The sequence below is a fragment of the Rutilus rutilus genome, assembly GCF_951802725.1.
Source record: "Rutilus rutilus genome assembly, chromosome: 21".
NCBI classification, from domain to species: Eukaryota; Metazoa; Chordata; class Actinopteri; order Cypriniformes; family Leuciscidae; genus Rutilus; species Rutilus rutilus.
The window spans coordinates 30,316,400-30,333,401 of record NC_140226.1 but is presented as its reverse complement, the minus strand read 5'-3'; the positions used below and the strand labels follow the sequence as shown (position 1 = coordinate 30,333,401).

Here is a 17,002-nt window from a genome sequence, read left to right as displayed (position 1 = left end):
AATATGATTTGCTGCTCATTAAACTTTTTTTATTTTTATTATTAATGTTGGATCAATTTAATGCATCCTTGCTGAATAAAAAAGATTAAAAACCTCACTGTTTGAACGGTAGTGTATATAGACCTATTTTACTAACCTGCACTTTCATCTTTAATCGGACAGCCGCACACATTTGTTTCTCAATTGCGACCTCTAGTGGTCAAACCTTGCAATGCCACGCGGCACTTGTCACTCTCACTGGAAAGCTGATTCTCAAGCTCAAAAAATACAGACTGTGTTTATTACAATTTATTAAGACACATAACAGTAATAAAAATACTCACTGTAAACACTATCTCAGAACAACTGCATTTTGAACCACATGAAATATTCTGTGATAAGGACGTTGTCTAGCTAGCCTACCACAAACCACATTCAACACTTAATTCATAAGCTGCCTTCGTATCTCTGTGCGCGCACGAACAGAGCGATAGTTCCAGGTTTAATTGGGGCAATGACTAACCCAGCAGTCAGAACTTGTTGTACTGTTAGTTCACATCGCTGTAGCGTCGGGGCTCGAGCTGTGAGGGGGCGCTGACACCTTTTTATCTCTCTGTCTCTGGTGGATTTTTGTGTGCCTCCTTCGCTCGTCGCTCCTCGCGAACCTCCTGCCACAGAAGTCGCAGGAGAAGGGCTTCTCGCCCGTGTGTGTGCGTATGTGAGTCGTGAGGTGGTCGCTCCGGCTGAAGCTGCGCATGCAGATGCGGCACTGAAACGGCTTGTGTCCGGTGTGGATGCGGACGTGACGCGTGAGCTCATCCGAGCGCGAGAACCTCCGGTCGCATCCCTCCGCCGGACAGGGATACGGGCGCTCGTGGACCGGCGTCTTGCACGGTCGGTTCGGGTATTTCCGTGGCCGCAATATCGGCCTGAGCGGGACGGTTTGCGGATTGGTGCCGTGACCGTCCACATGCGGCCTTGACCCGTCAACCGGACACGCCAGAGTAAAATTCCTAATGGTGTTCAAGGGAGTCAGAGGCGGTGGGACTCTAATAGACTCCAAAGAGCACGAAAATGGCTTAATGTCCTGAAATGCAGCCATGTTGTCCCTTTGGCTGTTGCTGGTCTGATAGAAACCTCCATAGTCGGGAATGATGGAGAAAAGCGTCCCGTCTATGGTTGACTTTGGGGCCGAGTATGACGGAGTGGCGTATGTTATGGGGCACGTGGTGGTCGATAGGTAGGCCGAGGGGTCCTGGTATCCATCGGCACTACAGGTGTAAGGGGGCGGGCCGGTGTATATATGCTCCATGTTGGGAAGAGTTTGGCCTATTTTGGAGCAGTCTGGAGTGGGACCTGCGGGAGAGCACGTGGAGAATGAGCCCGAGGAAGGTGGCCTATCTTGTACTCCCGCGCTGACAAAGTTGATTAATCCTTCTTGGTTCCAACTTCCTTGTGCGTCGATGGATATCTTTCCTGTGTAGGCGACAGATCCTGTCAGATCAAGGCCCCGTTTCTCAACGCCGAAGCAGTCTGTGCTCAAGCAACCTGGAAAAGTCAAAGCGAAACATTTAGATTGAGCAAATCCTTCTTATTGCGTTATAGGTGAAACGTATATGTGCAGCCTATTTCCAGTGTTTCCACCGAGTGGGATCTACTCTAGAAATATTCAGTTAGCTATTTGTTTTTAAAAGATTGTTGGTATGTAGGTGGCGGAGTATATATGCGGGTATTTCTCTGTATTCTGATTGGACCGATTGCAGTAAAATATACTAAATATAGTTGCAATACTAAAGAAAAAGTGAACTTAAGGTAGACTTCATTCAGTTATACACTTCTAACCCATTTTTGTTTATGAAAGTACACTTTAAAGAATACGTTCAATAAATACACCAGTAATAATTTTAATACTGCAAGTATACTTATATGTTTCCTTTAAGTGAACTTAACATCATTCTTCGTTTACTATATGCCGCATATACAGGCTACTGCAAATAAAATAAAAATTTATATGAAATTTTTGGATAGACTTTCTTTTAATGAATAGGCCTATTATAAGGGGCTATAGCCTAATCACAGATTTTTTATACCAAAGTAAATGTTATTGAACATTTCCGTTCATGACCCGACATAAACAGACTATTATAGGCTTTTCATCGCAATATAAACAGTAAAAAATAAACAAGCAATTGGTAAAAGCAACAAAAAAGTAAAAGATACGTAAGATCGAACTATTGTTTTGGACAACAAATTGTAGTCAATAATAAATCTGTGTGTGTATATCTAAACCGTATGATCAATAAGTTATGATGACATGTTTTTACATTGCTTTAACTCATCAAAATAAGTTAAGCAATTTTCAACTTTTTTTATAAGTTAAACAAAATGTCACTAATTTTAACGCATTTAAGTTGAAATTGCTTAAACATCCAAGTTGATTGTACTTAAAATTTACAGCAACTTTTATATAGTGATATATGTATACATGTATACAGTATACACACTAACACACACGCAAATATATCTAATATATACATATATATACACACATAATATGTAAACAAAAACCTTTATGTTAGATGCGATTATTCACGATTAATTGTTTTGACAACATAATCAATTTACAAAATATAAGTAAAACATGGCATGCAAGGCAAGAGTAGCCTAAATGAAGGTTGAACTGTTGAACTTTACTTATATTTTGTAAATGTATTTTACTTATATTTTGTAAATCTATACCAAAAAATTATAACCCTAAGTTTGGAACAAGTTGTTTGAATTTAACTTACAAAGCACTGCTCAGTCAAACAAGAATTTTCTCCCAAAAAAAAAAAATACAAAAAATATATATATATATTATTGAGCAACAGTCCATAGTGCCTATTCATTTTAATATGTAAGCATCTCTCCAGTGTTCTTACCTCCCGACGCCTCACTGAACTGCTCAGAACAAACATCAGAGAATCCCATCGGCACTGATGAGGGAATCTCCTCCAGAGAGTAGATGTGTGAAGGCAGACAGCGCATTAAATCATGTAGCGACGCGTTAATTTGATCTCTGCTAGCTGTTGCTGTCATTTTGATCCTCGGTGTGGTTTATAAAAATTAAAAAAAAAAAAAGCAGGTTGAATTTTATTAAGTTGTTCTCAGAGCGTTTTTGATCTAGTTGATGTGTTATGAACGTGCTCACTTCATCATAAACGCTCGCATCGGGGTTGAACTCATCTGCTCCCTTCATATATGCCGCGACAATAAGTGAAACTTTATCTCGTAGATGCATTTATGAAGAGCCTGTCAATGTCCAGTGACGTCACTGACCATAAAAGGACAGAAAAACGGGTTGGGCTTCTTCTTCCTTTTCTTTTTTTTTTTTTTTTCCTGCTTTTGGCCATGTGATGACACGACCTCTCTTTTTAGACATAATATCTCTGAATAGGACATTACTATTCTTTTCTTTAAAACAAAAAACAAAACAAAAATGGGATTGAAATGTTCTGGATATGTTGATGTTATATTTAAATATATTTGTGGTCTGTGGGAATAATTAGATGCTTTTTTGTTAACTTTTGGTGTATGTTGTTATCAGGAATTCCGGTTACGACGCATCCCATAAATGGTTATCATCCGGTAATCTCAAACACGCCCCTTTTGCCTTATATGGAACGCATCCGGGAAACTCGACACGGAAAATAACGAGCCGCGCCGAGCTCACGTCCCACGGAGGAACCGCAATAAAACGAGATCAGGAAAGTGATATTTGAATATGTTGGAAAGTTATTCTAGTCTCTAGAGTGTTAAGGAAACATATACAGAACGTTTTTTCCTCTACATACAACAAGTCAAAACTATTGTGATTAAACAAAAAATAAATAAAAATAAAAATAGCCTTTAGGTAGCCTATGTTTTCAGCCTTGTAGGGGTTGCAAACATTTTAATATTGAACTATATTTTCGTCTTTTACAGCATTTTGAAGGATTTCAAAAACTCTCAATCTCATTGCAAGCACTATTAATTTACATTTGGTCTCCAAATGTCACTTATATATATATATACATATGTAGATAGATATGGCATAGAATATATTTCTAAAATGACCCCACACTGTAAATAATTCTATGATCAATAAGTTATGACATTGACAACATATGTTTTTACTTTGCTTTAAAGTTAAGCTCATCAAAGTTAAGCAATTTTCAACGTTTTATACAAGATTCCACTCATTTTTAAAGTCAGTTTAATGCTTAAACGTCCAAGTTGATTGTACTTAAAATTTCAAGGCAGCAACTTTTTTTTTTTTTTCTTATTCTTTCTGTTCTCCCTCAGTATGACGGACACATGCAAGGCCGTCCTCAGCTCTTCATCATCCCTCTCGTCACTTTTTGTTTTCCTGCCACCGTGTTCTATTTTGATCCGTGGCAGCATGAGCAACAGAGCGTTTGCTGTATGTGCGACCGAGGCCTAATTCATAGCCACCCACACTACGGAACAGCCCCTTCTCCACGGAGTCCTAGCGCAAGTGAAGCCTCTCTGAATAGATCTGCATCTGCTTCTGTTCCCATTCACACTCGCCCACAGGCACAGGCTCTGCGTGCTGACGGAGCTTCTGCGCATCCAGTATATCAGTTCTCCAGCTCTCAGGATCTTATTTAGCGGATCGTACTCAGATTTAATATGAAAAAGATTAAGCCAGTAAACATTTTTATTCATCTATACTGATGTATGGCAAAACCAAACGGAATCATAACACGTTGATGATTTATTTATTGCCTGAACATTTGGAAACATTAAACTGTTCAGATCAATACATAATTTATCACTAGAAGACTGAAATAATCATAACACATTCAATTAAATCTGGAGTATTTTATTTATTTAACTCGTCTGTCTGTCTGACTATCAACTTTCTTTGAGCCAAAAGGTTCATTTATTTATTTAAATTTAATTTTAGGTGCATTTTAGGCTATTTTCCCCTCGTTTGTTTATTTAATTAAATTTAATGGATGCATTTTTAGGTGTTTTTTCCTCTCTCGGTCCCTCGCTTGTTTATATATTTCATTTTTAGTTGCGGTTTTAGGTGTTTTTTCACTCGTTCCCACGCTTGTTCATTTATTTATTTAATTAATTTCATTTAATTTTTAACCTCAGGAACTTTTTGTGGTTTGTGTGTGTATTTGTTAGTCTCAGGAACGTTTTGTGCCAAAAGGTTCTTTTTTGGCATGAACAGTTTTTTGGAGTTGAGTAAAGATAGTTGAGTTGAGTATGTCTGAGTAAATACCTTAAGTAGTTGAGTAAATACCTTGCATTTAAGAGTTTTCATACCTGGAATTGGACTAACTACTACTAAAGCCAGTCATTCTGTCGTTGTGTGCAATGACGTCTCATTAATGAGAATTCAGGTCCTCAGTATTAAACACACACTTCCCTTCCTGTCATCTCTGATGTGGTGTTTGATAGCTCTGCAACATCCTCCAGCAGTTCGTCTGAGTGATTCTTAACAGCTTGCTGTCATTCAGAGAATCAGATGTTTGCCGTCTGCGAAAACCTGTTCAAAATCTGTTGCCTTCTTGTTATTAAAAATTTCAATTGGGTATAAACTGAAGTGCCCTGTGTTGGACAGCTCGGTCTGTTATTATGATCTGTGGGTTCAGGTGTCTTGTTAAATGAATAGCATGTTTCTCACAAAAGCCGAACATCTATTCATTCTCAAAATTGTTGGGGGCAGCGCGAATGTTTGCTTCCTTTGTCTTACGCCTACAGACACAAAAATTTCTTTGCTATTGTGTCAGTGCTGCTATTCACCAGGAAAAGTTAATTGCAGCTGTGAAAGACAGAATACTTATATAACTCACAAGACAAACAGTTATAGCAGAAATATGACCAAAAATGATAGCGAAAATATTAAAAATGACTGGTAACAGAAAATTGATCATTATGTATATATATTAAAAAATATTTTTTTAAATCAAGTGTATTCTTCATAGCAGATGGTAGATTATTTCGGCGGGTTGTTTGGTACCCCCCGTCCCAACAGCCCCCTCCCTTTGTGCCCCGCTTATGCCCTGTATGCCTCGCTCGCCCACGCTGCGCCATGTCGGGACGGGTTCACAGCCCATTTTGTTTGCGTTGGCTTTGGTGTTGCGTGGGGGTTTGGTGACCCCTGCACACGACGATTAATCAAACGTCACTCTCTGATTTCTCCAAAACTCATTATTCTTTTTTTTTTTATAACACAACACGCCTCTGTTAAATGCAGCTTTTTGATAAATCACCCCTTTAGGCCTGTACACACTTCCATCTGAATCTTTTTGCTCGTGTAATTTAGTCAAAGAAATTCATTCATCAAGTTTCGATAACTGCTCATTTACATTGTCAGTTGTTTTATTCACAAAGAAACAGAATAATAACTAAATTATTTATTTTAATTATATATATTCTTTGCAATAGCTATCACTAGAAATAGTAATATAGAGGTACAAGTTTTCAAATTTGAAATTAAACTTAAGTTTATGAATAATCACAGAATGAATATAAAAAGTGTGGGGTTGGTAAGGATTTATAGTAAATATAGTATTGTGAAAATGTATTTAAATCTAAAAAAAAAAAACATTTTTCCATTTTAACTATTTAACATTCATTTATTCATGTGATAGCAAAGCTGAAAAATCCTTCAGAAATAATTTTAATATGCTGATTTGTTGCTCAAGAAATATTTCTTATTATCAATGTTGAAAATGGTTGTGCTCCTTAATATTTTTTTGTGTAATACAAATGTGGAATTATTTTTTTTTCTCGGTATTCTTTGATGAATTAAAAGATCAAAAGAACAACATTTATTTGAAATCTGTAATTCTGAAAATTTGTAATAAATAAATAAAAGTCTTTACCGTCACTTTTGATCAATTGAATGCATTCTGGCTGAATACAAGTATTAATTTCTTTCAAATAAAATCTTGCTGACCCCCCAAACATTTGAACAGCAGGTCTATATCTTTTTACAAATGTGATGAAATCTAAAAATTGAATCATAATTTCTCAACTCTTTTCACACTCATGCATTCCTCTAAAACACTGCAATTGTAAAGTTTTACACTTACCATCCTTGATGGCTGCATTCTGCTGAAGACGGGTTTGATTTTCATGGCCAGAAATATCGACGTAGATCTTTTCTCTCGTCCAGGTCCTCCACGGCTTTCTTCTGCTGTTTGTACCCAAACATTACCAACACTGATCAGATATGGTCCTCTACATCTCTTCATGTGCTTTTCTATTCATTCAGAAACCCTGGACAATGCACTTGTTCCCACCTCCAAACACCCTCACAAACTGGAGCTGGTATGGTAATGAGTGGGATTTGGGGAGGCCAGCGGATTGGCCCACAGAGCGTCTCTTTGAGTAGGTGTGAGGGTTGTGGTTTAAGCGTGTTACTCTAAAGGCGTGGCTTCCCGAACAGCTGACCCTCTAGTAATGGGGGTCCAACTCGGATAACGGCAACACTGTCTTACGTTTCAGTTTTGATCACTTTTTGAGACTTTTGACGTAGTTATCATGTGTTGCGTCCTCCAGTGTTGGGGTAACGCATTACAAGTAATCAGATTACTTTTAAAGTAACATATTACGGTTACACTTTATTTTAAGGTGTTCGTGTTACAGTGTAATAATACATTTGAGTACTGAGTAATACAAATTAATCACATACTATATAGAGTTAGGGTTTGGTTTAGGTTAGTTGCAAAAAAAAAAAATATATATATATTACGGATGTACTTTTGTACTGTACTTGTTGCGCTTTGGATATAAGAAAAGCGCATTATAAATAAAATGTATTATTATTATGTAATCATGCACTTTATTACTATAGTAACTACATGTAACAAGGACACTGTAAAATAAAGTGTTACTCATATTACTTTTAAATTTACAACTAAATATCTGATCAAATAAGTAAAGCAAGTTACTTTGCTTTCTCATTTATTGACTGACTTCAGCCTGAGGCTTATTCATTTCACAAGCAAGCCCAGCCCAGGTGAGAAAAAGTAACACAAAAGTAACGTAACACATTACTTTCTATAATAATTGCAACACAATAGGCCTACTTTTAGAAGTAACTTTCCCCAACGCTGGCCACCTCTATCAGACACCTGACTGGAGAGCTTTGAAGACCTCTGTCTAACCAAAGTCCCTTTCAAGTAAAGTCTGTTAAAGTCGGTAACAAACTCTGACATGAACTGGCCCATAAATGCTGATTCGTTTTTTAAAATAGCTTTAAAAAAAAGCTTATTTTTCAGGCTAGACGAGCCAATGCGCATGTGCAGTCCTAAACGCGCGCGGGGGAGGTTAAACGCCATCACACCAAACAGGTAATCTCAGTCCGCTTTAACAGCCTAGTTATGCTTATAATTGTGCATATGTTATGCTTAAACGTGTTTTTAGATGAAAACCGAAAGAGTTGTCGGAAGACGTTGAAGTCGTGTGACCGTAGTGTATCGTTTATAACCTACCTTTAGCTTTTTACTTCCTATCGACTGCATTTAGGCTTCAACATTCACAAAAGTTGTGTTCACCTGTGAACATTATCTTAATGGACAAAACGTGTACGTAAACATGTTTTTTTGTTGTTGTTGCGATAACTTAAAAGCATATGGATGGAGCATTTTGTCGAGGGAACTAGTGTAGTGTGATGCTAACTGCCGAATGCCTATTGGCCCAAAAATGTATGTCATACCTGACTTTATCATTCAGCGATTGGCTCTTTTATTTAGAAGGCGGGGCTTATTTCGCCATATTGCGCGTTGCACTTTCTCCTATTCATAAGTAATATGAGTGCACTGTCTTTCTATATATATATATGAAGAGTTCAGATGCAAAAGCCTCTAAGTGCCATCTGAAATCTTCTTCTAGAATGATCATTTTTATCAAGCTTGTATATTTAAGTTCAGTAATTTCACTTAAATGACAATTAATAGGTCATTTTCATGGCCATTTAAGTGAAATTACTGAATTTAAATATACAAGCTTGATAAAAATGATCATTCTAGAAGAAAATTTCAGATGGCACTTAGAAGCTTTTGCATCTGAACTCTTCACATATATATATATATATATATATATATATATATATATATATATGTGTGTGTGTGTGTGTAATAAGATGTTATCCTTACTTGATTTACATATCTCCTTTTTTATGAATGGAATCTCATTCTCAGTTATCAAGCTATTTGATAGCAGGAAGTGCAATTTATTTAGGTATAACATTGCCAGGGCAGAACATTACACAAATAGCCTCACTGCAGGCTGGCCATTAAGATTTTGGCTGATGTTTCAGAATCGCCGTCCAGCAAAAGCACAAAGCTTTGCTCGAATGCACATACAGCTCAAGATGATACAGCAACTAAATTACTGTTTAATCCAATGCCGGAGAACAAGCCACAGTCTGTAATTAACAATTAGGAAAATGAAGCCGTATGTATATTATTGTCTCTTATTAAACTATACCAGAATCATTCGTTGTTTATGGGTGTGCAATAGTGTTAAGCTGTATAAAGTAAGTGTCGCACAGATGCTCAGCATACAGTAAAATACTTAAGTTCAAATTTATATTAGTCTATTTAAATGTGTAATTAGGAAAATGTGATTATGCAGGTAGTTAGAACATGTTTATTTAAAATATTAGAACTTGGCATAAGATCTCGAGGCCTTATAACAGTTTTGTCATAAAAAAAACCTAAATTAAATACAGAAACAAAGTCACAGGTGCTGTAACATACAGTGTGTTGTTATTTTATTAATATTTATTCATTCATCTCTCTATGTATTATTTTTATACTATTGTATTTTTTTATTATATTTGAATTAGCATTTATTTCAATACTTTCAGTTGTTATATATATATTGGACATCCAATATATATAACAATATCCATAATAATATAATAATAATTAATACTTTTTTTTTTAATTATTAAATAAATACATAATATCCACAACAATAATCCAATATATATATATATATATATATATATATATATATATATATATATTAAAGTTTTAGAAATGTTTATTTTTACTATTTAGCTTTAATTTATTTTAATATTAGTTTTAGTATTTTAGAACTTAAAGTATATTTCAGTAAGTTACCAAGACAATTTTTTATTTATTTTAAATATTTAAGTATTTTAAATAAATGTAATATACATTTTAAATATGTAATATTTTTTATTAATGTAAGTATGCATTAAACGCAATTTTACAGTTATATCTGATTAACTGACGAGTAATTTCAAGAACTTCTAAGCAGATATATAGCATGCAATAATAACCCACGCCAAGTATTCCTGGATAAGAAGCTCCAGTTGTGTTTTTTCACAGGGATCAGTGAACCCCCATCACGCAAAATTCCCAGTGCGTAGGAGGAAAGAGCAGGAAGATGGATGACCAAGCCCCTATAGTTTGATGGTATTGCCCATGTCATCACCAAGAAACAAAGACAGAAAGCAGCAGCAGGGAGAGGATGGGGAGCGTGGATCATTAGATGGAAAATCAACATGGGCCAACTGAAATACCACTATCGCTCTCGGTTTCCATGACTTTATGTGCTTCATCTGTGTGAAGGTGGTGTGTATTTGAGTATTATAACAAATGACGGGACTTGAACTGATTTGATGTTATTGTTCATGTTATGTCTTATTTCAGCTGTTCTGCCAGCAGATATTGCACTGATGACTCTTTGAATGGTTAAAGACAAAACATCCACCCCCAATGTGCACATGCTGGAGTACACCAGCCTACAGATCCAATAAAACATCCAAATCAACCTATCACAATGTGTTACACTGAATTACAGAATCAATGATATCAGATGAAAAGAGACTAAACAGAAAATAGGCTTACACTTTATTTTAAGTTGACAGTTACATTGTACCGACTCCAGATAAGTACTGAGAAATATTAAGTAACTACATGTACTTACTTTAGAGTTACGGTTAGGATTTGGTTTAGGGTTAGCTACTTGTAATTTTGCATAATATACTGTTAAGCACATGTAGTAACGTGTAACTACATCACATTAAAGGGATAGTTCACCCAAAAGTAAAATGATCCCATAATTTACTCACCCAAGCCATCCTAGGTGTATATGACTTTCTTCTTTCAGTCAAACACAATCAGAGTTTATAACGGGAGTGAACGGTACCTTAGATTTTGATGCCCAAAATAAAAAAAAGTGTATCCATCCATCATAAAAGTAATTCATACGGCTCTAGGGGGTTAATAAATACCTCCTGAGGTGAAGCGATGTTTTTTTGTGAGAAAAAGATCTATTTATAACTAATTTTTATATAATATAATATTTATAACTTTATTAACCATAATGACCTTCTTATACTGTCTATGATAATGACTGGCTTCTGATAATGGCCGTACGCGAGTCGAGTTCCGGTGGAAGAGTGACCTCTGACCTCTTAACTTTAAATTAAAGTGCTACCGAAAATTGACCCCCGGAACAGTTAATGATTAAACTATATTACCCCTAAGTAATTATTATTGTCTCTAGCCATAAACGTTACATTATTTCAGCCTTGTTACAGTGTGTTTAGAATGAATTCTGAATAGATCAAAATTCAAATCCACTGCATTTTCACTCGAGTTAAAATACTGAGCTTGAAATGTAACGTTTGAATGTCACTATAACATGCAAATTGGCTGATGAAAACACAATATTTCATTTTTGTATTACTCTTTTGTACTTACTATTGCACAGACAAGGCTAGTCCCAGACTAAAATGAATGTTTGAGCTGTTTTAACTGAAAGCAACTTGCACTAATATATCTTAAAACATGTCAGTGTCATTGTTTTGTCTCAGGTGCAGTAATGTTTTTTTCTAAGACACGTTTATAAACGCTACTTAAATGTCCTAATCCTGGCTTAATCTAAACCCTGTCTGTGAAACTGGGCCATATATAGATGTATCAAATGTGATTGAGACGTTGAGAGTACAGTAGCATCTGTGATTTTTCTTGTTAAAATGATGTCGTGAGAACGATCCATTTATAGCCTCCATGTGACGCAAAGCCTTGTAATGCACCGCTGCTCATCTACAAACCAAGCATTCCACAATATTTACGCACGCAATAGTATTTTCTCCTCAGTTTGTCTGATATAAGTGATGCGCCGGTGTTGACCAGGAGATGGCGTCATACACTGGGGAGTCCGGCTTCCGTTCTGACGTCACTGCCATTGACCGTAAAGGTCATCACCACAAACAAGCACGCGCGTGAAGTTGCGCAAGGTGTCAGTCCACTCACCGCTGCTGTTTGTGTGGAGAGTCCTCGCAGTAAAATTAAGGAATTAAACATAGTTAAATCTGTCAAACCAGGGGATGAAACAGAAATGGAAGTAGCCTAATGGACGGCCCTCTAAATCGTGTAAGTGATATGTATCACTGTATAACTCTATACAATGTTCTCGCAACTTGTGGTAACCGGAGTTATTAATAAAGATAAAATACAAAACAAAACAAAAAAAAAAAAACGAAAGTTTTTCAGTTGGGGCTTGACGTTTAAAAGTTTTAAATACGCACAATAGGTCCCACTTCAAGCCTTTAATGTGATTAACAAGTGTTAATTTATAAGAGCCATATGTCAATAGCTTATTTAGTCCTAGTAAATAAAAATAAAAAAAAGCTAAATATTGTGACGATTATTCAATATTTCCAAAATCATAACTGGCTTTCATTATGTTCTTTTAAGAGTTATGAAATGTTTTGACTGACACGTGGTATAGTTTGGATTACATATATAGTCACTGTTTTACGACTCAAGCATCAACACTTTTGATATTGAACACTTTTACAACTATGTATAAAATTTAACCCTTGTGCTGTTTTGAAAACCCTGTAACCCTGTAATCAAAAATAACCGGCCTTTTAAAATTTGCTTGTAAATCACTTGTTATAATAGGTTATATATATATTTTTTCACTGTTGTGTGTTAACGAGACAAACAACCAACAGATGCCTTCAAGCACACTGTACTGACACTCAGGTTCAAACACACATCACATGACTTACTAGCTCCTAAGAAATACACCACATTCACCAAATCTTGCTTTCGATCTTTTCTCAACTTGTTTTCATAAAATTAGGACAGGTTTTCTATTTCTTTTTGGAACTCTTTGGTATTTCTCAAAATCCCCAAAGATCTTTGGGGAAGTAGGAAAGTAAAGTCAGTAAGTTTGAGTCCAATGCGATGATTTTCGGGGAAAAAGACAATTCTCTCCTGGTCAAAATGACCCGAACACAACCAGCGAGTTAATTTAATCATTTGATACGCACTTAATACGTGTTTTTACATTGTACTTTATTAATTACAGCTCTTAATTTCTGTAATTACATCTATAATGACACCTTAATCCTAACCAAACCTGTCCGTATCCCACCGAGATAGCAGCAAAAGTGCTTTGCAATAAATTAACACCATAAGTAGGCCTACATTGTACCTAACTTTTTATTTATTTATGTTAGTACATAATAGTTAATGACACCTAATATAAAGTGGGACATACTTATTTATATCCTGTAACCCTCTTTCCCCAGAAAACATGGCAGTTGTCTTTACTACAGGCCCATCAGTACGGCCGAAAGGCAGATCAGCTGGTGGCGAAAGAGAAGTATGAAGAGGCGATTTCATGCCATATTGAAGCAGCAGGTAAAGTAATGAAGCGCACTGAGTTCTCCAGATAACCCACACATGGAGAACTGGCAAGGTTACAGGAAGATAAATGAAAGAATAAACCAACGTGTCGTTGTCTCTCTCTCTGCTCAGAGCTGTTGAACGAGGCCTTCTCAACGACACACACTGAACAGGTAAGACGAGGTTTACGACGAGTGTGACTCCATTCCAACCGTCGGCCTGTGCGTATAGACCTACGTATTAAGTGTCTTTGACAGTTACTTGTCCTGTCTTTCACTTTTTAAATGGATTTTATAATGTTCTTCAAACATAGTTTATGAGGCATGATGATAGCTGAGTATATCACAAAAATCTCTTTTGTAAATATGTGTAACTTATTGAAATGAAAAACATGTAATGTCCGCAACACTGCTTTAAACTCCCATATTTAATATAAAGGCAACGTTTTGACCCTGCTGGGTCTTCTGCAGGCAAATGAACACATTTGATGAAGGGATATATATAGGCCTTACAATCAACTGACACACCATGTGATTTCAATTAGTTTGATTAGGTCTAAAAAAAGCCTAATCTTTAAAAATATGTGTAACTTGTAGACTGACCCGCATAGAATCTGGACCAACTTTTGGGCAAAAGATACAGATGGCCTCAGATTCCACATCGGCATACTTACAGATATTAGTAAAGACTCGCATTACTGTTACTAAGTTTTATTTTTTGATGTTTTTTAACGAAGTCTCACCCAGGCTGCATTTATTTGATAAAAAATACAGTAACATTAATATTGTGAAATGTTATTACAATTTCAAAAATAACTTTTCCATTTTAATAAGTTTTCAAATTAAATAAATGTTATGAATTTTCAGCATAATTCCTCCAGTCTTCAGTGTCACACGATCCTTCAGAAATCATTCTAATGTGCTGATTTTATACTTTTCCAACAAATTATTCAATATTGTTTGTGGAACCTGTGATACATTTCTTCAGGATTCTGAATAGTTTTTTTTTTTTTGTAACAATGTAATCTTTGGATCAGTGTAATACCTCTTTGCTGAATAAAAGTTTTTTTTTTGTTTTTTTACCAACTTCCTGGTACAAATATTGTACCTACAGTTGAAGGTGTAAATGTTGTTTTGGAGTGCTGCAACAGCGACAATCCACATCATAAGCAAAATGTTAAGTTTTCAGTGCTTTAAGATGAATCTGCTTCATTTTGTCATTCAGTTACACTTTGTAAAGTGAATTTTGCCAAGTTGTTATAACACAGCAACCATAGTAGTTCTATTCAACCACTTGCAATTGTGCTGTTCATATATTGTTTATATGTATCATAATTTTTGACAGGTTTGATATCAACATCACCTTAAAAGCCTAAATGGAGAAAAGAACGAAAAATGAAAGCTGAACAATCAAAAAATATTACATATAATTATTATTATTTTTAATTTTTTTACAACATCTGCAGACAATTGCTTGTTTTTATGCAGAGTTGCGAATTTAACTTTCTAACACAACTGGAATATCGCATTAAATATTTGCGAATAAAACAGCGTTTCCATCCCATGTGCTCAAGAGAACAAAATCGCCACTTCCTGGGAAATTGGCGCAAAATATTTGTAATAAAAATGGAAGTTGTTGCAACTTGCAATCGGTGAAGCCACTGTGGCTCTTTTTTTCTTACATCATAAATAACTTATAAACACAATAAACTATGTTCTCTTGCGTTCGGATGCTGGTGTTTGGGCATCCAGACGCTTTTGGGAGGGAACTACACCAATTTATTCTGATAACAGACTTTGGCTCAGGTATTTCAGAATGATCAAAGCACATTTTGAGATGCTGTCTTCTCCGAGCGGAGTTTGAACCCGGGGTCTCTGGCGTGGGAGGCGTGCGCGCTAACAAGGACTCTAAAGACTGCACATCTTCTTTCTTATATTATATCTGATATCCCAAAATGCGCATAAAACAGATGGAAATGTGTTGCCATTTTTAAGGCTCATGCCTATAGAAATATATCCTCTCCTGAATTTGTACTGTACAAAAAAAAGTACGAAATGGCAAAAAGGTACAAGCTACGATGAACGTTCTTTTACATGCATGTACCTTTTCTTTTCAGAGTGTAGACATTGTTGTAAAGTACAGTCGTTTTAATCATATTTTGATGTATATCAAGGTACGGCTGTCTTTAGAGCTCCAGAGAGACAGACATCTCCAACAGCAGCGACAGATCAAGATGAGCTGCAAACAGGCTAAACTCAAAGGAAAGGTCCTGGTCAGCCCTTCAAAACACAGCTCGTCCCTGATAACACAGTGTCCCGGTCAAACAGTTGTCCAAAGTCCTCCGCTCGGCTGGAAGGCTGCCAAAGATGACAAGACTCGACTGGAAGAGCAGAGCACTGCCATCGCTGACCTGTGGAAGCTCATGGCTGTCCTGCTCGTGGAGAACAAGCGCTTGATGGAGGAACACCAGAGACTGAAGGCAGAGAATGCTAGTCTGAGGAGAGACCCTTATGAGGAGCATCAGAGCCCCACAGCTTCTCTAGCTCAACCTTCACCGCTGGGAATGAGGCTCCTGCACGTGCCCTCTGACCTCCAGAACCAGATCCAGCTACTGTTGGAGATGGCAAATGACAGCTAGACCTGCATATACACCTACACTACCTCAAACTTCTGAGCAGTGGTGAATCACCTGCTATGAGAGCAGCCACTGAAAGCATGAACTTCAGTCAGTTTAGAGTTGTTTTGGGTGAAAGTTGACCCTATTTATTTACTTTTGTTAATAGATAAATGTTCCTTGTCTTATTGAACATGTAATTGAATAAACAGGAAAACACTTTTTCTTGTTGAATATTCCTGATTCACTCTGAAATGTCATCACAGATGTAAAATGTGGGGCCAATGCTTTATGACTTTAAGCCATATTACTGATATGTGTCAGAATTGAGCAGTATTTGTCTAAAAAAACTACATTTTACTTCGTTTTACACTTTATAAAAGGTTATGTGTATGTGAGAGTCAATAATAAACATGCAGTCAATAAACAGTCATACGGCATTAAACACCTGAATAAGTAAATCATTTTTGGGTGAACTATCCCTTTAATTTAAACCTAAAAAACTGAATGGATAATCTTTAATCGTTTTTTTTTATGGATATTAATGGAGCACGTAAACATCTGAAAGACAAATACATTTTGATTATTCCATTTTTAATGGAAAATGTAAAACATTTCTTTAACGTCAATGTACATACAGTAGCAAACAACACATACAGCAAATAAAGCACACCATGTTATAGAAAATCATAATTAATATATATATTTATATATATATATT

The 17,002-nt window shown here is 36.1% G+C and overlaps 2 protein-coding genes across 2 annotated transcripts; one reads left to right on the top strand and one right to left on the bottom strand.

Annotated features, from left to right (window-relative positions):
* Nucleotides 1-49: 49 nt before the first annotated feature.
* egr2a (early growth response 2a) lies at nt 50-3,232 on the bottom strand. The gene is made up of 2 exons (XM_084393822.1): nt 2,901-3,232; nt 50-1,527 (listed from the first exon to the last, which is right to left on the bottom strand). The coding sequence occupies exons 1-2, from the start codon at nt 3,055-3,057 to the stop codon at nt 533-535; spliced, it is 1,152 nt and encodes a 383-aa protein (XP_084249948.1). The 5' UTR covers nt 3,058-3,232; the 3' UTR covers nt 50-532.
* Nucleotides 3,233-12,233: 9,001 nt separating this feature from the next.
* Nucleotides 12,234-16,726, top strand: nrbf2a (nuclear receptor binding factor 2a). The gene is made up of 4 exons (XM_084393831.1): nt 12,234-12,401; nt 13,571-13,682; nt 13,800-13,840; nt 15,841-16,726. The coding sequence occupies exons 1-4, from the start codon at nt 12,381-12,383 to the stop codon at nt 16,303-16,305; spliced, it is 639 nt and encodes a 212-aa protein (XP_084249957.1). The 5' UTR covers nt 12,234-12,380; the 3' UTR covers nt 16,306-16,726.
* Nucleotides 16,727-17,002: the final 276 nt, after the last annotated feature.